The sequence below is a fragment of the Epinephelus lanceolatus genome, chromosome 3, assembly GCF_041903045.1.
Source record: "Epinephelus lanceolatus isolate andai-2023 chromosome 3, ASM4190304v1, whole genome shotgun sequence".
Taxonomy (NCBI): domain Eukaryota; kingdom Metazoa; phylum Chordata; class Actinopteri; order Perciformes; family Serranidae; genus Epinephelus; species Epinephelus lanceolatus.
In genome coordinates, this window is record NC_135736.1 from 10,610,078 (window position 1) to 10,632,500 (window position 22,423).

Here is a 22,423-nt window from a genome sequence, read left to right on the forward strand (position 1 = left end):
ACATTAAGGCAGCTGGAATAGAGCTAATGGAAACACTTGTGTCTAATGAACAAGCTGGAAATTAAAAAAAAAAACAAGTGTGAGAACAGGAACACTGTTTTCATTTAACATAAAGATCCTGGATTTGACAGTTTTACATTGTTTGTGGTAATATTGTAGTATTGTGAGCTTTAAGTGTCTTTGTACAGATTAAAAGAAAAGATTGATTTAATTTTGCTTTGTATAATTGCTGCAGAGCCTGTTGTCAGTTCATAGCTGTTTTGCATTTGAAAAGCTGTGTTTTAGCATTTTAGGTCTGTGCCATAACTTATGCTGATGTTGTGATGTATTATATAACTAATGTATCTGTATCTGTGAAGACACGGTTAGGGTGAAGTCAGGTAAATGGGACATCAGGTTATGTGGGACAAGTAGGGGTTTACATCCTGGGCTCTTTAAATACAAGCAGCCAGTCACCAAACGTGTTTCTGCATTTTTACTATGTGCTTCACATAAAACAGTAATTTTGATTGGTCTGAGATAACAAAGATGGACAGGGCAAAGACACAAAAAAATCACTTGTCCCAGAATTCGCAAAGTAAACCATGTGGCATGTTTATTTCCACCTTTTGGAAATAAGAGCTCAAACAAAGAGGGTACAACAACAAATATGGTTATAGCTTATTACATTTTATTAACTGTTTGACTCATTATCAAAACACTTTTACAATACACTTTACTTTTTTAAGGAAAGGGTTTTGATTGAATACTTCATGCATTCAGGTAAAATGAGACAAAAAATTAAGCTAAAATGTGACATTTTTTTGAAGTGAAACCAGGTGCCACAAAATCATGACTTATGCTACTGTGTGCCACCCTCTCATATTGCAGACCTTTTTACTATTTTTGTCATTTAAAAATATTAAGGATGGAGCAGTGACTCCATGTTATCTACAGTAGTCCAGAATTAGCCATCCCTGTTACATGCAAACTTGCGCATGTCCATTGTAGACAATATGGAACCAAGAAAACAGGCGGCAAAAGAACACAGAAAGCATGGCACAAAAGTTCAACAATCTCACTTAATGAATAGTTAAATTAATGATTGAATGAATTAATGACTGAAATGATAAATACATTTAACCATTTATAAAAAACAAGCACAAGTGCCCCATTTTACCTGAACATGTCATTTAAATGAGGTAGAGGTTCTTCATGTGTTTGAAAGTCCAAAGTTTCTGAAGAATTCTAAATAAGCAAATATATTCAAATATTTGAAATTGCCCACGTTGGTGTTGGAGCTGAGGGTGGGTGGTGGTGGTGGTGCAATGGTTGTAGACGAGGGGCCCAATTTGGAAAACAATGTCCTCCTGTCTATAATTCCTAATGGCCTGCCTGCCTGTGTCCTGTATTTCTCTGTTAAAACAGAGTAGGTAGTTTAGCAATGACTAATGGTTAATACAAGCAAAACCCGTGATCAAATTCCAGCAGCCGTTTTTCAGGACATGATACAAAATGAGTCACGCAGGCAGCCAGGCCTATAAAAAAAAGTATGCACCATCATCATGTTTCAATCTGCAAGAAACATTTAACCTAGTTTTGGAGCAAAGACGGTTGTGAAAAGCCCAGAACAATATATTTTCCTCTTGATGTATTAAATATGAGCAAAGGACTCCAAATGCACTTCCCCTCTCCTTTCACCCTAAAGCTAAAATAATTAATAACAACCTCTTTCTAGCTTCACCACTGTTCCTCATCATGTAACACATGAGACCACTTCTCCCACTGTATTCCCAAACTCCTGACAATACTGCATGTCTTCAATTTGATCCCAACAGCTCCCTGCCATGCCAGTGCACTTCTCTGGGTGCCTCTGTGCCCAGTCAGGGGCAACAGTGAGGTGGCAGTAATAAGAGTGTATAGGTGGCAGAGAATGATTACATGTTGCATACAATGTGTTAACATCCATGTAAACACACACAAACACAGGGGCTGCAGGACTTGATTTACACACACACTTTGCTGGACTAAAATAAACGTTCCAAAGGTTGCTTCTTTTGTTAGACCTGATAATGGCCTCATAGTATTTCAAGTGCTGCACTGATATAGGAGGATGACATAGCCAAAGCCCCTGTACTAATGTAGCAGCACTGTCACAGGGACACTTTTGGCAACAATAAAGCTGTAATTTTGATTTTAGTTTTAAAATCAGGATTTAAGAAGAAACAGCACACTTGCAGTTATCTGTATTTTTTAACTCTTGAATGATTTAACTTAAGGTATGAGGTACTTATTTAAAAAAAGGATGAACTGTGTTTTGATATTTTTATATTAGGGACTGTTCTTTACTTATAAGAGGAGTTGTGTGGCTTGGATGTTAATTTTTTTTTTTTTTTAACTTTATCTTGACTCTCCCGGAAGCTACAAATATTTTTCCTTGAGTGTCCCTGAGTGACTGGGGGGAAATGCATGACCCCTTCTTCACCATAATGCGGAATTTATACTTCTGTGTTGAATCAATGCTCTAGCCTGACATGTACCTCCCAAGAAATGTAACAACCTGTCTATTTTTGTAAGCTGAAACCATTTCCCTTGGTGGAAATGAAGCTTTTATTTAATTTAAATTTCACAGATAAGAAACAATAAATTGTGAAGACAATAAAGCCTCCACAAAAATAGCATTTTAAGTCCTGTGTGTGATTTAACCTTCAGGGATTTATACTTAGGGATTTATCCTGGCTTCATATGAGCAGAGGAGATCTCTGGCTAATTTATACAATGTAAAATGCCATAGGTTAGTGCTAATAACGTTAGCATGTTATATTTGTCTGGAAAACGCGTTTAGTATATGACAGTTGTTTGTCTGTGAATCTTGTGAGTTGTAATGGAGCCAAATTATGTACTTTTGTTAAATGTTGTTGTTGTCTCTGGTTTTATATGAGAATAAGAAAAGATCGCTAGACGCTAGGCTAATTTATACAATGTAAAAAGCCTTAGGCTTGTGCTAATGACATTAGCATGTTGTTTGTGGGGAAAATGTGTCCAGATAGAACAGAAGAAGTGTTTGTCTGCGAATACTGCAAGTTAGAATGAAGCCAATTTTTGTACTTGTTTGAAATTGTCTCTATTAAGCCATGTTTAAAGTGTGCATTCGGTGTGTTTTGAATCAACTAGGCTACACTTTGCAGCACTTCACAGAAACCTCCGCCGCAGACTAGTGTTTTGGAGGTGTAACTGCAGAGTGACACACCACCGCACAGGTATAAATGCTCACAACTGTTACATCGGCCCCTGGAACGACGTCACAGTAGCCGTCTTCCTCCCCCTCCCTTCTCTCTCTATGTGTGTGTGTGTCTGCAGGTATGCCAGAGTCAGGGTGGAGCCACCTGGTGCACCTCATTGCCATAATCAAGACCTCTTCTTATACTCAGCTCTGCCATCTCCACCCTGCCAGATCGTAATCTCTACATAGTTAGTGTTACGCTCAAGTCTTGAAATTGTGCTCTGTTTTTTGAAAGTTCTTTACGTGCCTAATTTTTGCTCGTGTGTCTTCAGTCTTACCGCTCCTGACTCCGGCCCTGCCTCCTCATCCCCACTGGAATAACCCAGACCGCTCAGCCATCATTATACCTCTTTGTCCCCGACCATGCTCTCCCTTAACTCCTCTGGATCCACTCCCCAACCTGCTTCCCTACATCCAACCCCCGTATCCCTGTCTCTACAATAAATACAATTAACTGATTACTGACTCCCACTCGTGTCTGCATTTGGGTTCACTTGCTATTGCCCTTAACAACAACAGCGTAGGCGATGCGCGTAGGCTACGCCGTAGGATTTGCCACACAACTCTAAATACCACTTAAGTAGGCCCTACCCATATGTTTTTTCATTCATACCTAATGTAGGTATTGGAGCCAATGCAATAAACAAACAGCATGGAGAGAAGAGTTAATACCAAAACAAACAGCAATGATAATTTCAGTTTTTACAGTTTCTGTCTATGATAAATGGTGGGATTTGAGCCATTTTAAAGAAAACATGGCATTCAAACTCGCTGGTGGTTTTTAAAGTTGAAATAGTATTTAAAATAAATAAAATACAAGCATTTAAAGTTGTATGTCCCTCCCACAAGCCAAAATAAAAAACACAAGTCCCTCCCCAGTGCTTAAAAAAAAATTATTTGACTTACCTCTCCTGTTTTGTACCACCTCCCTCCCCCCATAAATAACGAACAGTCCCTTAACAGTGCTGTAATCCTGACAGGAGGGCTTTATTTCCACAACAGTAACTGTATATCTTTGATTTGTTGATTACATCCTATTCTCTCATCCATTAAAACAATGAATTAATACATTAATACAGCATAAATAGCCATCAGTGAGACCATGACATAACCAAACTCCTCTGTCATCTCTTGTATCTAATGTTACCTTGTTTATGAATGCTGTATTTGCCCAGAGAGGGGTGGTAAACTGTGATATAGGCAATAATGCTCTTACTTCTGTGTATCATGTCATGTTATGCCAATAAAAGCATGTCAATAAAAATGTCATTGTGGTTTGAAGATAATGTAAAATAAACGTGAAATCTTACATTATGCCTCATAAAAAGGTCAAAACGCACCATGATATGACTTTGGGGGAACCTCGACACAGTATAGTCACAACGTCACGGTCTGTAGAGCTTCTGATTGGATGTCGATAAAAGGGGAAATCCCTTGCCATCAGGCAGGGCCATCCCTACCCTGCGCTGCACCCTCCTGGCGACCGTCCAATGTCACATTCACAGTCCATTCAATCTAACGTGAACTGTGTGTTCGCGCGAATAATATGGTGGTGTTGATCATGCATACTCATATAAATGTGTGTGTTTATTTAAACAAGGTGGCATTTAACATTTAAAGTCTAAGTATTAAGCCTATACTTAAATAAAATACGAATTATAAGGCTTTCCGGTGTGGTTTCCGTCGCTCGCATTGAGTGCCTTCATTTGCAGTATGCAGACTCGCTACCTTGTCCCTTTTATTCTCTAACATAAACCAGGTGGCACTGACAGTGGACTGGCCCGGCTGGAAAAGCCACAAAAACGCGCGGAGTCATTTCCCCTCTGAAGAACACTCAGCGATCCTCTCAGTTTCGCTGCTACTGTACTTGCAAAATAGTGCGCCCTACTGTCTCTATTGCGCATGACTGTACGTCGTAATATGAAGTAGGCCTCCTGTTTTTCTCCCCAACCCGGAGTCCTCCAGGCCCCCACCGCCTCGATGCAACGCTCAAGTAAGCAAAACACGGAGGCTGCCGTCGATTATTCGCGAAGGTAAGGATTTTTAAATGCATATCCAAAGCCAGCGGTGGTCGCTGATTGTGAAATAGCACGGCCGTGGTGGTCGGTAAACGGTGTTTTTTTAAGCGTGCGGAAGCGGTCGGACTGCAGAGGAGGCTTCGGGACTGTTTCCGCACGCTTGAGGGAGAGCAAGGCCCAGTGACCCACATTCAGAGCAGCCAGTGTCTATGTGTACGAGTGGGCGAGCGTGTGCGCGTCTCCCTGTCAATGCGTGTGTATGTGTGTGCCCGGGGACCGTGTGTGTGTGTACATACATCTGCCGCGAAAATGTTTCCACCATCGCTGGTTTTAGACATTTCTCCGCGGCGGACATTCATGTTTTCGTCGGCTTTTGAGAGGATCTTTCCCCGCGCGGACGTTTGGGCTCAGTTCTCTCGCGGTGTTTGAGGACCAACGGTAATATTTTACAGATTATTTCGTCTTCAATGTCAGTTGTTGCGTGACAGCTTGAGGCTCGGTGCCTGCTTTGCCATGATAGAGGCTGATATTCCTTATTATTCCATAAACGTGAAACGCGTTGCCTGTCACAACTGTGTTATTGAGCATATGTGAGTGTAGGAGGAGGAAACGGGGGCAGTAAGAGCATTAAATCTCACAGTTAAATGGGCAGTTTTCGGTAGCAAGCTTAGTTAGCCTGCTAGCTAGCTATTATATGGGTTGCTCTCTTTTGGTTGTATAACTAACACCTGTGGCACTAAAAGGTATATTTAAATTGCAACCGTGTATTATCTGATGGCTAATGGCTGGTGTGGTCGACTCTATAATATGGACCATGTTGCCATTATCAGTGTTTATTCATTATCAATGGTATACAGTAGACAGACCCGTCCAATGGAGAAGCACAGTCTAATGAGGCATCACTTACTGGCCATCAGGAAAGACTGTACGTCAGGCCAGTGCAGCCCAAAGCAGGGACACATGGGATCCTTAAGATGGTCAATCAAAATGAAATGCCCACATCTCTCAAATGTCTCCCACTAACATTTGTGCAATAAGATCAGGGTGTCTGCAGGTTCTTTAAAAGTTATTAAATGTCTTAAATTCAGTTTTATAAATTTTAGGCCTTAAAAGTCTTTAAACAGTCTGCCACAAAAATTTAATTTGTCCATCTTTGAATTTCTTTTTGTCAAAATAAGTAAAGATCTTCAGTGTGAAAATGCATTTTTCTCATGTTACAAATGTGTTACAGGTCTTTTCATTTTATATATCCCATACCATATTCCTACATAAAACCTAACTGCACAGGACCACATATGTAAGACTAACTATTGTACTAGCCTGCAATGCTTGAATAAGAAAAGATGACTTGTCCAAAAGTCAGTCTTAAATTTGGTTGAAAACTGTCTTGAAAGGGTCTCAAAAAGCATTGAATTTAAGTGCCTGATGCCTGTAGACATCCTAAATAAGGTAGTGTTAATCTAACAGGGTGATAATATTATCCATAGGTATACTGTACCCACTCTGGCCTCCCTGTCTATTGTCATATCTTACAAAAAAAACCCTGCAAAATCCTCTTAGATCATGGGGACACAATTCAGTCTAAGGGGTGTCATGTTGTCAGATTGGTGTTGGGTCTGCTTGACAAGTTAAAGAATTTACAGTCAAAGTGTTCACCACATCACAAAAGTAATTACTTGATTTTTACATGAAAGAAAAAATGCCAGCCTTTGCCAATGTCAGCATTCTGAGTTGTACAGATTTGCTGCTTTAGACTGTCAGACATGGCAAGCACTTTAAAGATGCCACCTTGTGCTGTGGGAATGTGTGATGGGCATTTTTCACTATTTTCTGATGATGAAAATAATGGAGCCTAGCCTAAACAGTTGATTGACAAAAAAATATCAACCATTTGAGTAACAGATTAATTGCTTAAATTTCTAGCAAAAATGCCAGCTTCTCTAATGTGGGTGCATTCTGCTTCAGGAAGCCATTTTTCACTGTGATGTGACAGTGAATAAACCAAATGATAGATCTTTTAATTAAAAAAAAAAAGGTAGATTTATTCTAAATTAAAACAAGCATCAATCACAGTCCTGATCTTAAAGTAGTATGAGTGTATTTTAGTCTTGGAGTGTTGGTCAGACACATTTTATTAGTTGACTGCAGCTTCAATAACCTGTTTTTAACTTGCAGCAATTAACATGTTTACTTTACTCGTTAGCCTCTAAAATTTGCATCCACTGTAAACAGTGAACACAGGCACCCTGGTATGTTTGTGAATGGGTCTGCGTTTTTTTTGTCTTGCAGGTGAGGTGTGGCCAACCCATGAGGATTTGTCAGTGCCTGGAAGAATAGGAACTAAAGCAGCTAGTTTTTCCTGCAAAGAGACATTCCAGAAAGTAAGTTAAAAAATACTTAATCACCACTTTTTCATAACTGGGTCACTGTGCTCCTAAAGAGTCTCTGAAGTACTAATAATTTAAGCATAATAATTGATTTATTGCAGGTTTTCCTCGCTGCATTGATGTACGCTATGTGCACTTTAAAGACTGTGTGCTGCAGTCACTGGAATTTCAAGATCTTTCAAGAGTCTTACCTAATTAAATCTGTTTCATTAATTATTTATCAGTTTGTTTAGTAGTAAGTTGATTAGAAAGTCAGACAGTATTAATTAGAAGCAGCTGTACTTTTTTGCAGCAGGGTCCAATTTAATATATGCTAAATGATGCACTGTAAAATTTGTTAAACACAGTAAAACTGATAATTAATTATTATTCATTCATTCATCTTCTAACCGCTTCATCCTCTTGAGGGTCGTGGGGGGCTGGAGCCTATCCCAGCTGACATCGGGCGAGAGACACATAAAGACAAACAACCATTCACGCTCACACCTACGGACAATTTAGAGTTATCAATTAACCTAGTCCCCAATCTGCATGTTTTTGGACTGTGGGAGGAAGCCGGAGTGCCCGGAGAGAACCCATGCTGACACGGGGAGAGCATGCAAACTCCGCACAGAAGGGCTCCCACACCCGGGATCGAACTGGCAACCCTCTTGCTGTGAGGCAACAGTGCTAACCACCACACCATCGTGCTGCCAATTAATTATTTATTTATGTATTTATTTATTTTTTGATATTTTTTGGGGCATTTTGCCTTTAATGGACAGGACAGGTAAGTGTGAAAGGGGGAGAGAGAGGGGGGATGAATGCAGCAAAGGGCCACAGGCTGGATTCGAACCCGGGCCGCTGCGGCAACAGCCTTGTACGTGGGGCGTACCCACTAAGCCACCAACGCCCCTGGACTTATTATCTGACCAAGAACTTAATTTTCTTCACTATCTCTTCTGCACTAAAGATGTAAAATTGCATTAAGCTTCCCTCGTATTGACCTAATGACCCCCCATGACCTGAGTTTTCTACTCTGATTTCTCTCGCAGGTTTGGTTGCTCACCATGTCTTTCCCGTTGTCTGGTGCCCTCTCGTGACCCCAATGACCTCAACGGCAGTTTTGACCATAGAGTCAGCTTTGACCCCAAACCCTTTCTACGACCCCTGAGAAAAGACATTAACTGACCACGTGCATAAACCGCATTGGGGTGAGAAGTGACTACACACACACACACACACACACACACACACACACAATTAGGTTTGGTCATGCATCTTTGCAACTGAGTAAATGTAACTACACTATAATTAGAGATACGTTACCCAACACATATTGCAGCATATGTTACAATGTTATATTGACCACAAATATGGTCTTTTTCTGACATCTGTGCTAATATTCAATATTCAGTAATGCTGACTCTGAAACATCAGTTGTATATGAAATCTAAAAGGAGCAGCCAAAGAAAGCCACAGAACCCTGGGGGAACACTTATTATTGTGATTAGCGTTGGAGAATGGCACACTACATGAAAAAAACATTCAAAACATTAAACATGCCTTTTACTAACACATACTGTACACAGATACTTGTTTTCTTTTTTGCATGTTTTAGCAAGGACTCATCAAGCTTCCATAAATCTGAGACCTGACCAGTGAACCTGTTTGTCTTTGTGTGTGAGTGTGTGTGTGTGTGTGCATTTAGTTGCTTGCATTTCAGTCTGATTTCAATTTTTAGTGCCAAGATGAGATTTAATTTAAAAGTGATGCATTCTTTTAATAGAAAGAATGATATTGCAGTATGTTGTGTGCCCAAACATTTGCTCATGTTTTTAGTCAAGTGAATTGCAATAGATGTAAATCATAACTGGCACTTAGGCTAACACAATACTTGTTTTCCTGTCTCTCCAGGTGGTCTTCCAAATGCCTACCTCACGCCTAAAGAGCAAATCACTGCAGCCACAGCCCTGATCAGCAACCACCATGACATCAAGCATAGGGTATGCTGCAACACACATGTGCAATATGTCAGTTTATCATAAATGACATTCAAACACGCTATACCTGTGTTAGGCGCAAAGTATGTTCATATATAGCTTTGCAAAAAACATTATTCTCATAAGTGTTTAATATTAATTAAAGAAATACTTCTCATTTATAACAATAATAATAATGACAATAATTATAATTACTATTATTATTATGAAATGATGCGCTACAATAAAATTCTTAAGAAACTTCTTGTGTTTTGGCATCAATAGTCACATTTTAAAGATACTAAAAGGATAGTTCACAAGTCACATGATAACAGAAACATACTAACTGATGGAGGCAGCGGTACACCAGCAGCTCCCATGTTCTGCAAGGTAAAATTACAGTGTTTGTTAATGGAGTCTGGCTTTTCAGAGAGCATAGATACCGGCTTCAGTTCCCCCTCAGAAAGGGTTCTTTGACGGCAAGGTAAAGTGGTGTAAATATTCGAAACACAGCGTTCACTTAAAGGGGAACTATGCCCATTTCAAAATTCATACATTGGACAGTCCAAAAATGTTAATAAACAAAATCAAATCTCTCCCAAATGCAAAACTAGAGTGTTAAAACTCTTTTTGTGACGTAATAAGGTATAAAGATTGGATTGTCTACTATCCCTTTAAATAACAGTTCCAGAAATTACCCGCCAGTACAAATGAAAGTATTTGTTTTGACCCATATTAATTGAAATCTAGGCAAGTACACGCCCTGTTTCACAAATGCACTCGTAGTCTTCCTGGCAAGCACAACACATTCCTTCTCTCCCTCTCTTTCTCTTTTTTGTGTGACCCAAAAATAAACATGCTCCTGGCATGTAGGAATCCTCTCATTAGCCAACATCCGTCATTCGCTATTATTAACAATGCATATCTGCTTTCAAGCTGCCAACAAACGTGCACACACAGGAAAACACAGAGTAAGATGGAGAAAACTGCAAATATATATTTTTTTCTCTTCCTGCAGGGATGATTGTAGCATCTTTGATGGGTTGATGGAAGAAGATGAAAAGGACAAAGCAAAACGGTAAGCTAGATCTAAAGATGAACATGCTGGAGTGATGCTACTTGTAGTATGTGTTAAATATTAATACATTAATCCTCTTCATAAAACATCACAGGGTATTTAAAGGGTTGTGTCTAGACCAGACCTGCACTTATTAAATTAACCAACATTTGAGACATTTAAAGATGAGTGAGTTTGTAGCTCCTGTAGAGAATATACTATGTCTTTGTGGTATGCTGTTCACAGAAGCCACACTGTCTTAATTTATAACATTATAGGCTCACATGACAAAAATTTTACACCCACTGATTTTCAGTGTTGTTTTATTTTTTTCAAATCAGAACCAGAAGTCTCTTTAAAATGTTTGTCAGAAAGAAACTTTGACTAAATGACATTTGGACTCTAATGTTTCACTGTGGTTTTGATTGTAGTGTGTCCCGTAACAAGTCTGAGAAGAAGCGGAGAGACCAGTTCAATGTCCTCATCAAGGAACTCGGCACGATGTTGCCGGGCAACACCAGGAAGATGGACAAGTCCACCATCCTGCAGAAAAGCATTGACTTCCTGTGTAAACACAAAGGTTAGGGCACCTTACCTCACAGGGTGGACACTTCTATATTTAGTGCTTATTGTGTATGCTGTGGTCTGTGTTTGTTTACTCTCATTACTAGAGCTTATTACACTTTTATGAGACATGGGTACTGTAAATTACTCTGCAGTTAGTTTTAACTATTTAACTATGTGAAGTTGACTTAATGTTTTTTGATTAATAAGTATGCCATACTTTAATGACTTCCTTTTCTGTGATGGAGCAACTTAACACCCTGTTCCTCTCATCCTCTGTTTCCCATCTACTCATAATCTTAGTTGATCACCACTTCAATATTGTAATTCTCTCATGCTGATTACTGCGCATGTGTCAGGGCTCCAGACTGTGACCATTTAGTTGATTTTGCAACAATATTTATTTTGAGACAGTGCGAGTACCAGTGCAACTTGCAAATATGCTCACATTTTTGTTTTTCAAAATCATCGTCATGTATTGTATAAAACACGAGGAAGGAGCGAGACATGGTGTGTTTTTGTTGATTTACGAGTGATGTTACTGCGTCTGCTCGCCAAGACTCCGCCCTGCCCTGTCTTTGTCTGTCTTCAACTCTGTGGCAGGTTTGACCATGGAGACGTAAGTGACATTTTCCCAGTCAGCCAAGCTGAAACACATCCTGTCCTGTTGTTCTCTGGTCATTCAGAGGGCATCGTCACTGTCACTTTCATCTTCGTAGTCAGACCAGTTGCCGCTAAAATGGGAGTGCCCCTATTCTGACGTTTATGTCTCTGAAACAGCTCAGGATACTCACATGAATTCATCCACTTTAATAAAAAATAAATAGTAAACACAGAGTATATACAAAGTACACATTTGAAAATAAGATTGATTGGATTATGTTCGAAGGAAGCGTAAAACATGTTACCTGAGACTTTTATAAATTAAGAAATGCCACTAACATGGGAGGGAATTTACTTTATTCTTTGATTTTGGATTGCTGAAAAAGTCTTGACATTAATCAAAATTAATTAAGGACAACTCTGACTACACACAGACTCAAATTAAAGCATTTTTACTGTATAAATACGGACAATTGCAAAAATTAAAGTTCCACCTTTGTGCACCATGAAATAGCAACATTTATAAATACTTGTCGTGTAAACATTAGGTAAGGTTAGCTATGTTCCCAACGAACACCAGCGAACTTCAGAGCTGTGTAGCTGAGAGTTTCCTTGTGACTTAAGAAATTGCACATTGTTGTTTTGGTAAATTGTCTATTAATTACCAAAGCACTTATCAACAGTTAAAACAGTTCAAATGAAAGAAAAAGGATTATTTTATTGCATGTCTTTTCAGGTGGTGCTCCTAAATCTTTTGGGAGCATCGGTGGAAAAAGTTAGTCTGGAGCTCTGTGTTGTGTGTCACTGTTCTTTTCAATCCTAGCTCTTATCACTGCTGTGCATGATAATTAACTCAGCTGCTGCTTCATTGGTGCACTCTGTTATCTCTTGTTCTGTTTAACTGCCTTGTTTTCACTCTGAGCCTTGTACTATCAATACAGTGTTGTACCGAGTTGCTCTGCATTTATGTCCCATTGCCTCATCGTGTTTTGACTGTTTCCTGAAAGACTTGATTTTTCTTCCTAAAAATTCCATCTGCTTTCTGTTTCTTTCACCAGAGATTGCAGCCCAGTCGGAGTCGAGTGAGATCAGGCAGGACTGGAAACCTCCGTTTCTTAGCAATGAGGAGTTTACCCAGCTCATGCTGGAGGTCAGGAATCTCACATTTTGTACTGTAATTCTGTCTGTTAGGTGTTACAGTATATCTATCGTTACTTCACTCTTTTGGTAGGTGACCAAGATCAAGATTAGGTTTAAATCATCTCTACAAATCAAGTAAAAAGCAGCTGTACCATTCAGTGTCTGTCCTCTCAGAATTATGTCAGTTGAATCAGATTTGGCTGTCTAATATTCAACCATTCGTTTCTCTTTTTCCATATAGAGTTTGAGAGTTTAAATAGGGTCTGGCGGACCATTCAGGGTTCATGTAATATAGTAAACAAACCAAGATGACCGTCTAAGCTAATGACAGCTAAGTACAGTAATGACAAATTGGAAATGTGCAACAACATATTCTGCTGACACTATATATCAAGCAAAAAGTCGAAGACTGTATTGTATTAAGCTGCTGTGAGCTGTAAATTCCCCATTTCTAATGACCACTCGACATGCAGAATCTCAGTCACCAACTGATGATTTGAATCTTGGACCTTCAGGGGACAGCCCTAATATCATTTCAACAGCTTTGACTCATTGTTTATTTTGTTGACATTTAACAAAAGACAAACAGTTGACAGCCTAGTGCTGTAGGCCGATGTTTCATTTACAGATGTTTGTCTTTATCTTGTCTTGCTCTGTCAGGCTCTGGATGGGTTCTTTATAGCAATAATGACTGATGGGAACATCCTCTACGTCTCTGAGAGTATCACCTCACTACTAGAACACCTACCGGTGAGTAACATCTGGTGATTTCTCTTGCCTGGTAGATATTAGTCAGCCACTGTATTGTAGAACAAGCTTCAGCCAGATTTTTTGGACACATGGTAGAAATGGTTAAGCAATTTTTTTTGGTGTGTGTGTTTTAATGCACACGTGTGTTTTTTTTTTATTTCAGACGGATTTGGTGGACCAGAACCTGTTAAACTTCCTGCCAGTAGGGGAACACTCCGAGGTGTACAAGGCTCTGTCCACACACCCCACCGACCACGACAGCCTTAACTCTGATTACCTAAAGAGTCAGTAACACCCCAAGTCACATTACACCATGCTTGCTGCTTTTTTTTCAACATTATCCAATAATACAGTGCTATATTGTGTGTTTGGTGGTTATATGGGAATATCATTCACATCATGGTACACAGAATGTGGCTGTTATCTTATTTTTAAAGCCATAAATGTGAGTTTCAGCCTTAATATTGAAAGAAAACGAGACAGAAACAACATATGAAACTAGAAACCCATGTTTATCCCATTGAGTGAAATAAACCATACTGATGGTGTACAGAAAAAAACAGTAAAGATAGTTAAATTGTTTTGACTCTGTGGCTAATTTTGTTAGTGTGCATAAATCCTGTCCTGTCTGTTTTCTAAAGAAGCAATTTTGTGGATATAATAATCATTGCACTGAGCCATCTTCTCAAACTGGAATAGCTAAACAAAGAACCACAGTTGATTTTTAGTGCAGCTCCACAAAAAGTTTAAAAATACTGTCTAACTTTTTGCATGATTTCCTCTCAGCACCATGAAATGTTGTTACATCTTTCACATTGTTCATGTGTTTTAAATAATCGTTGTTTTTTACGTTTGTTTTTACTTAACTCTGACTTTCGACCTATAACATCATTTTTTTTTGTCTCCAGCAAAGAACCACTTGGAGTTCTGCTGCCATATGCTGCGAGGGACCATTGACCCCAAAGAACCGCCTGTCTACGAATATGTAAAGTTCATTGGCAACTTCAAATCACTCAATAACGGTATGCCACCTGAATAGCAATGTTTTTAAGTTGTTTTTTGTCAATCAAACAATATTGCTTGTGAGAATTTTTAGAACAGCTAGATAGCATTAAAGAAAGGCAGCCATTACTTAAAAGTTAAGATATTTAATTTCACAAGAAAGAGGATCAATACAAAGTGACACAAAGCTCTGTGTAAAGCTCATTATACGTTGAAGGTAACACTGTCAAGAACACTGTGCACTCCTTGAGTGATGGGGTAAACCAAGGCAAACTCTGCTCTGTGTTGTTTAGTCCCCAATGTTGCGAGGAATGGTCTAGCGGGGGTTTTACAGCGGTCACTACAACCTGCGTTTGATGACCAGGTGTGCTTTGTAGCCACTGTTCGGCTGGCCAAACCTCAGTTTATCAAGGTAGCCTTGGACACACACACACACACACACACACATAAAAATAAAATCACACTGTCACTAATAAATCATTTATCTAATATACTGTCTCTCTTCTGTTGTTTTTGTATTCATAGGAGATGTGTACAGTGGAGGAGCCCAATGAAGAATTCACCTCTAGGCACAGTCTAGAATGGAAGTTTCTCTTCTTAGACCATAGGTAAACACACACACACATTTATATGTGTCTCACTCCTTAAGCTGTCAGTATAGCCATGGGAACCAGACAAATCTATGAGCTCATGTTTTATTTGCTCTGACAGATACTGTACGTCTGGTCCCCTTCAGCTTTGGGCAGATTTCCACACAGCCTGGCTTGCCTCGAGCCAGTCACAACTGTTTATCTAATGTGGGGCGGGATTGATACGATAACTGACAACATGCGGGGCCTTTTAACGCAAAATATGTGATGACATCATGTTTGGCTCGTGTACCTTTGCGCTGGGGACAGGACAGCGAGCATAAACCTAGCCTAGTAAAGAGGAGTGCCATTGAGGCATTATGGTAAACAACCAAGATGGCTGCAGCTGATGTGGAACTTTCTGTTCAAGTACTGTTTTAAAATTCTGATCCCAAAAACAGCAACACTTCATCACAGACATATTGATGCTACATCATCACAGCTCATCTCGACACCCTGTAGTCTGTTTATATTTGTCCATAGCTCAGTGCGATGTCCTGTTCCATTGCTGTAATTGGTTGTAGGTCTATCCATTTGTGTCCAGAGACATTTTGATCTATGGCTGTTGGTAATGTCCCTTGGAAATCAAAAATGAACCAAAAGGTTCCAGAGAAAATCCTAATTGCAAAGTGTATATTGGGACTATAATCTGTCAGAAGTGCTTGTAGGGTGGTCGCACTTTTCCTATGTCAGTTTGGGGCGGTCTGTGTCTGGCCATCTCTGTAACTTTACGAAAACTGACTGTTATTAGCCAGCTGTGTGGAAGTGTTCTCTTTTTTTATTCTTCACACAACTATTTATGTCACTTCTAACATGAACAACGCAGTGCAACACAATAAGTGTCTTCCAGCAGAGATGTAGTTTTGAGCCACATCAAGTTTGACCTCTGTGACATACTTTACTATAAGCTTAGAGCACCTACTTGGTCTGTGTCACTTTGACCTTTGCACTCAAGGACTTTGTGAAGCCTACCTTCCTTATTGTGTGTGTGTGTGTCAGCATAATTGATAAGGATGCCTCTTCTCTTTCTCAGAGCTCCACCAATCATTGGCTACCTGCCTTTTGAGGTTCTGGGAACATCAGGGTACGACTATTACCATGTGGACGACCTTGAGACACTGGCCAAGTGTCACGAACATTGTGAGGACTCATACGACTCAATTAATATTTTTTTGTTAAGGCCTTTTTCTGCTTGTGTCTGACAACTCTGCTCCTGTCTGCCTCTGTCTCTCTCCTGCTCAGTGATGCAGTACGGTAAAGGGAAGTCTTGCTACTATCGTTTCCTGACTAAAGGTCAACAGTGGATCTGGCTTCAGACGCACTACTACATCACCTACCACCAGTGGAACTCGCGACCGGAGTTTATTGTCTGCACGCACACAGTAGTCAGGTACTGCAGATTCTCTGTTCTGCTCATGAGACATTTCCAAACCATTGATAAGAGTCTGTGACAATAAACGGCCTCATATGCACTTTTGTGATATGTTTATCAGTGGCACAGCATTTCTATATTTTCTTCACATTGGAGTCGTCCCTAAACTCTCTGTTTTTTGTCTAAAATGCAGCTATGCAGAGGTGAGGGCAGAACAGCGCAGAGAGCTGGGCATTGAGGAGGCTAACCCAGAAGTCACTGCAAATAAGGTGAGAAATTACACCTACAACAAGTCTATATTTGAATCAGATATGAGTTATTTTCCATATAAATTTATAAAGTTTGAATGGGGCTCAGCCGAAAGCTCAGTGTGACAGTGTGAAATGTACGACAGCATTTTTTTACCAACACTAGATATCAAACAAGTATCTGTGAGCTGTAAATTCACCACCTCCAAGCAGAAGAGAGAAGATAATGTTACCTTGGAGCCTGACGATGGGAGTTTCTCCTCCTCTGTGCCGCTGCATCATGTCCGTAGCCGTCTGTACCAAAGAGTGGCATGAAAAATCAAAAGCGCTCACTCCGCAGAAAAATCTTGGGACATTTTGGTTCCCAGAAGTACACTGCACAGCACACTGGCGAGCACAGAAAAAAAAACCACTGCCTAATTTGAGGCAATCTCAGTAGACTGAGAGGTCTAGGACTGACGATTTGAATCTCTGACTTTAAGGGGGCGGCCCTAGTCTATACTCATCAATTTTCATCAATGCATGAGCCCAGTAATTAGAAATAACACAAGATATTAAATATGGTTAAGTTACAGTTGTAGAATTGTTGTCTAAGCCCGTGTATCACAATTAAAAAAGAAGTACCAGAATCAGTCATAATTAATCGGAATTGTAATTGAACTTTTATCAATTGAGTGACTGAAATTTCCAGTGACAATTTATTCAACATACAAAATAATATATTTAGCCTGAAGGCCTTCATCACTGGGGGTGTTTATTCCCATGAATAATTTGCAAGTTAATATATTTTTTTGCAGAATGCAGAACATGATTATTATCTTTTTGGAACAAGGTTGATTTTTTTTTTTTTTGAGCTTTAGCTCTGCAGAACAAGGCATCAGCCAGGTATGTTGTGTGGAACAGACATCATGTCACAATTTCACGAAAATGGCAGCCCTATTGCACCCGTTGCAAATTTGCATCCCTGCTGTTATGAACAGTTTTGATGTGGGAAAGCGTTTACATTTTTGTGTCATTTACTAATCAAGCCCCCGACATGTTAAAGCCTTTATTAGAGTCCATCATATTATCAACATGTTACAAGGCTCACAAAGTAAAGCCCAAAAACTTCTAATGGAAATTGTCTCATACAATAGGAAGCAAAATAGGAAGCATTTTTGTCCCAAATTTGTTATCCAATAACTTCTGTCACTGAGTTGCTACTGCCCTTTAACATTTCTCACATTGTCTACAAATCTCTGGCAAAATGCTTGTGGTTCTCTGATGTTATCTCAATCCCTTTGATCAGTGAAGACATTAAGGTGTGAACAACAGATGTATCATAGGTTAAACTCTTCACTAGCAGATAAAGACACCAGGATAATGGCTGTCAATCTCACATTAATTCAGTTATATTTGTAAAGAAATGAGCTGTTTTGGTTGTCCATCTAATAACTGTACATTATTTATTGCTAATGTAATATAAGACTATAGCACATGCAGTATATTTTATCCTGAATGGTCCATTGCTCACTGACCCATAATCGCTGTCATTTTCATCTGTATGCAGGCAGACTTTTATATTTAAAGGATCGGCTGTCAAGTGTATTTTTTCCTCTGGTTACCTGTTTTTAGAGTCAGGACTCGGGCTCAGAGTCGCAGCTGAATACGTCCAGCCTCAAGGAGGCTCTGGAGCGATTTGATCGCAGCCGAACACCCTCAACCTCCTCACGAAGTTCTCGCAAGTCCTCATCGCACGTCTCTGACAACACTTGCACTTGTAAGGACACACACATACACAAAGTTGCATGCACATCGATAGTATCAAACAGTTAGACCCTTATATCACGCTCTAGAGACGAGCCAGTGACACATCAGTTTGGAGCTGAATGGGATTGGAAGCTCTGCAGTCAGATGATACGATATTGTCAGCAGGGTCTGAGTATGACTCTTAACTCATCAATGACTCTGTCTGCAGCAACAGCCTCCAAGCTACACATGGACACAGCCACGCCTCCCCGGCAATCACTAGCCTCCACCATGGAGATGACATCACAGCGTCGCTCATCCATCAGCAGCCAGGTGAGCCCTGATTGGCCAAAACATCAGCACATAACAAACTGAGACTTCTTGTTTTTACATACACACATTTTTGTGATTATGAGTAACGTAAAACGTACTGTTTTATAAATGCAGTGTGGTTAAGGAAGGGTAATACAAAAACTTCTTACACTTCCGTTACCATAACTCTCTTGATTATCTGTGTATCTGCAGTCTATGAGCTCTCAGACCACAAGCCAGAGTGTGACTCCCGCTATGATCACTCAACAGCAGCAGCAGCAGCAGCAGCAGCAACAACAACAACAACAGCAGCAACAACAACAACAACAACAACAGCAACAACAGCAGCAGCAGCAGCAACAACAACAACAACAACCACAACAACCACAGCAGTTACAGTCAAATGTACAGGTGAGATTGGTGAAACAACAGTAGATTTTTGTTTAATAGATGAAGTGGTTTTTTTTTTCAGTGTTTCCAGGATTTTTGTTTAATAGATGAAGTGGTTTTTTTTTTCAGTGTTTCCAGGATTTAAAAGCTTAAAACAGAGTTTGCACTAGGTGCTTGAAGTGCTTGAATTTTGACGGGAAACATCAAGTACTGAAATACACTGAAAATAGCCCCTGAAAATTCAAATTAACTTAATAACGCTGCCTAATATTTTGACCAAAGTTTTGTTCATCAAGTCATTATGATTAAATTGCTTGCTTTTTCTTATTTGAAATTCTGAGGCATCTTACTTCTCCACAGTGCGCTCTCCCTCTCCTCTCTTCCTTGCCTTGATAATCATAGTTTATTTTTACTTTGCTCCACTCTTAGAACCCCAACAAAACCAGCAGGCCTATGTTGAGGTGGCTAAAGTCAACATGACATTAACATGACTTGAGTTCCAGCTGGCATCATTTCCTTGGGCTACTTTCAGATGGTTCTGAGACATTCAGATGTTTTGTTGAGAAATTTATAGTTTAGCATAGAAATAGTGTGACAAGTAACCCTTTGCTGAAAAGCGAGACACTGACCACATAATATATGTTTAATGGAAACTGATATTTGACAATGACTTAGCGTTTTTGCTGACTGACGTCCTCGGAAATGAAAAAAATGATGCTTGAGAAACTACTTGGAAAGTCCTTGTATTTCATTTGTGATGTCTGTATGAACCCTGTTAATATTTGCTTGGTTTCTTGGTATGCTATGATAGTTAACTGCATGCCATAAGCGTTTGGATAATTAGACAAATAACAAAAAAAGGACATTTGAAGGCGTCACATACGGCTCTGGGCAACTGTGATTGGCATTCTTCACTGTTTTCTGACTATTTATAGACCAAAATGATACATCAGTGCATGGAGAAAATAATAGCTAGACAAATAGATAATAAAATAATCATTAGCTACAGACCCACTGTGGACTCTGTGCTGTTCTTTTGCTAGATTTTTCGAATGAACATTAAAACAGTTGCCACTAACAGCATGCACACATAAGCAGAAGTAAGGGACCCTTTTCTTTTCCTCTCCACCCACAGCCGGTGATGGAGTTCTCAGCGCAGGTGAATGCCATGCAGCATCTAAAGGAGCAGCTGGAGCAGAGGACGAGACTGATCCAAGCCAACATCCAGCGGCAGCAGGAGGAGCTGAGACACATCCAGGAGCAGCTACAGAGAGTGCAGGGACAGGGCATACAGGTAAGATGGAGACTCACAACACCATAGCTGTCTGAAGTTTTATATGTAGGATGAAGCCTTGTCATATGAATGGGATAGATTTAGGTCGAGTTTGCTTATTGTATATTTATTAAATTCATACTGTAGTTTATTGTGTCAGTCAGTCAGGCAGTTTTATTTGGCTGTGCTGTAACCTTTTATAGCAAATGGAAACCAATTATAATCAAACAATAAAGCAGAGAGCTACTTCAGTTCACTGAAAGGGTTCATTTTACTCACAGAGCAGCTGCACACTTATCTTTTTGAAAAATATTTTTTGTTTGAAGACAATAAAAAGCTTATCAGTAACATTCAGGTTTCTCCACATGATGTTTTCCAAATTTGGAAAGTTGCTTATTTGAGCAAAACTAGCGTGCAACCTCTCTTCTTTTTTAAAGATCAGAAGGTTTATTGTGCTTTGTCTTTTCCTGTTGTGTTCTACCTGGCTGCGCATGACCTAGATCACAACAAGAATCATGCATTATGTATTATTTTGGTTCTATTCAGAGGAAACTGTTTCACTACCTCAGAGTGTGCCCTGTGAAGAGAATTTGCTCTCATTAAATTAGTCTATTCTGTTATAACAATAATATTTAGATTAGGCAAATAAAAGAACAAAAACAAGTGCAGTGCAAACTCTCGGCACACAGACCACTGTGGCCTGACAGTTAGTGTTCTCTTCCTCAAAGATGTTGCTGCAGCAGCCGACTGGAGCGATGAACGTGCAGCTCCCCCAGGTGGGCTCGGTCCAGCAAACAGCTACTTTGACTGGTCAGGTCCAGCAAACAACAATTAACCCCGTCCATTCAGGAACTCAGCAGCTCACCATCCAGCAGCAGGCACCACCACCCCAGCAGAGCCTACAGCAGCAGCAGACCAACGCCCTCACACAGGTGGGACACACACACACATACACACACACACAATATTAGACAAAACTTATGTTCTTTAATCTTGGCTAAACTGGCAGTATCTGATACTTTTAAAGGAAAAGGTCCAACAATAATTATGTGCTCAGCATTGGAGGTCCTGTGAGGATACATCCTGTGTGAAGTTTTCACAATATTGGTAATTAATGTGGAGATTCTCACAGACTACACAAACACAGTACTGTGCTCTGAATGACAGAAAGACAGGAAGAGCCACAGGGTGTGCTGTCGGTGTTAAATCATGTGAGAGGTTTCTCAAAAAACTCGGCAGTGGTGGTAGTGGTTCAATAGCTGGTGCCACAGTAGTGCAAAACACACAGACCATTATGTTTACCTCGGTTAGAGACACCTTCCATACTCTGTGGAGTGAATGTTGTATATAATGAATCAAAAGCAGGCATACTGTAACCCAGTAGTGTCTGTACGGGGCTTTTTCCAGGAATAAAACCTTCCTGTCCTTTATCTGTTATGTAGTCACTGAAGTTTAAAGGTACACTATGCGAAATCATGGGTACTGATATTAAACATGCTCACCATTGAAAGTAAAAGCCAACCCAAGATTCACTCTCATTCATATTTTCATACATATATATATATATATATATATATATATATATATATGTATATATATATATATACAGTACAGGCCAAAAGTTTGGACACACCTTCTCATTCAATGCGTTTTCTTTATTTTCATGACTATTTACATTGTAGATTCTCACTGAAGGCATCAAAACTATGAATGAACACATGTGGAGT

At 39.7% G+C, this 22,423-nt stretch overlaps 1 protein-coding gene across 3 annotated transcripts in view; it reads left to right on the forward strand.

The window, feature by feature from the left end:
- Positions 1–5,155: 5,155 nt before the first annotated feature.
- clockb (clock circadian regulator b) overlaps positions 5,156–22,423 on the forward strand; it is a 25,735-nt gene continuing 8,467 nt past the window's right edge. For 2 of the 3 annotated variants that reach the window (XM_033624271.2, XM_033624272.2), the window contains exons 1-20: positions 5,156–5,295; positions 7,570–7,661; positions 8,702–8,860; positions 9,564–9,652; positions 10,647–10,706; positions 11,117–11,265; positions 12,911–13,002; positions 13,653–13,742; positions 13,906–14,026; positions 14,651–14,764; positions 15,038–15,156; positions 15,270–15,352; positions 16,407–16,513; positions 16,616–16,763; positions 16,939–17,014; positions 18,608–18,752; positions 18,951–19,054; positions 19,247–19,444; positions 20,559–20,717; positions 21,425–21,628. In XM_033624271.2, the coding sequence (XP_033480162.1) occupies positions 9,636–9,652; positions 10,647–10,706; positions 11,117–11,265; positions 12,911–13,002; positions 13,653–13,742; positions 13,906–14,026; positions 14,651–14,764; positions 15,038–15,156; positions 15,270–15,352; positions 16,407–16,513; positions 16,616–16,763; positions 16,939–17,014; positions 18,608–18,752; positions 18,951–19,054; positions 19,247–19,444; positions 20,559–20,717; positions 21,425–21,628 (1,986 nt within the window). In that variant the 5' untranslated portion in view covers positions 5,156–5,295; positions 7,570–7,661; positions 8,702–8,860; positions 9,564–9,635. Of the gene's footprint in view, positions 5,296–5,550; positions 5,719–7,569; positions 7,662–8,701; positions 8,861–9,563; positions 9,653–10,646; positions 10,707–11,116; positions 11,266–12,910; positions 13,003–13,652; positions 13,743–13,905; positions 14,027–14,650; positions 14,765–15,037; positions 15,157–15,269; positions 15,353–16,406; positions 16,514–16,615; positions 16,764–16,938; positions 17,015–18,607; positions 18,753–18,950; positions 19,055–19,246; positions 19,445–20,558; positions 20,718–21,424; positions 21,629–22,423 lie in introns of those variants that run through there. The other variant, XM_033624270.2, reaches the window with a different exon arrangement.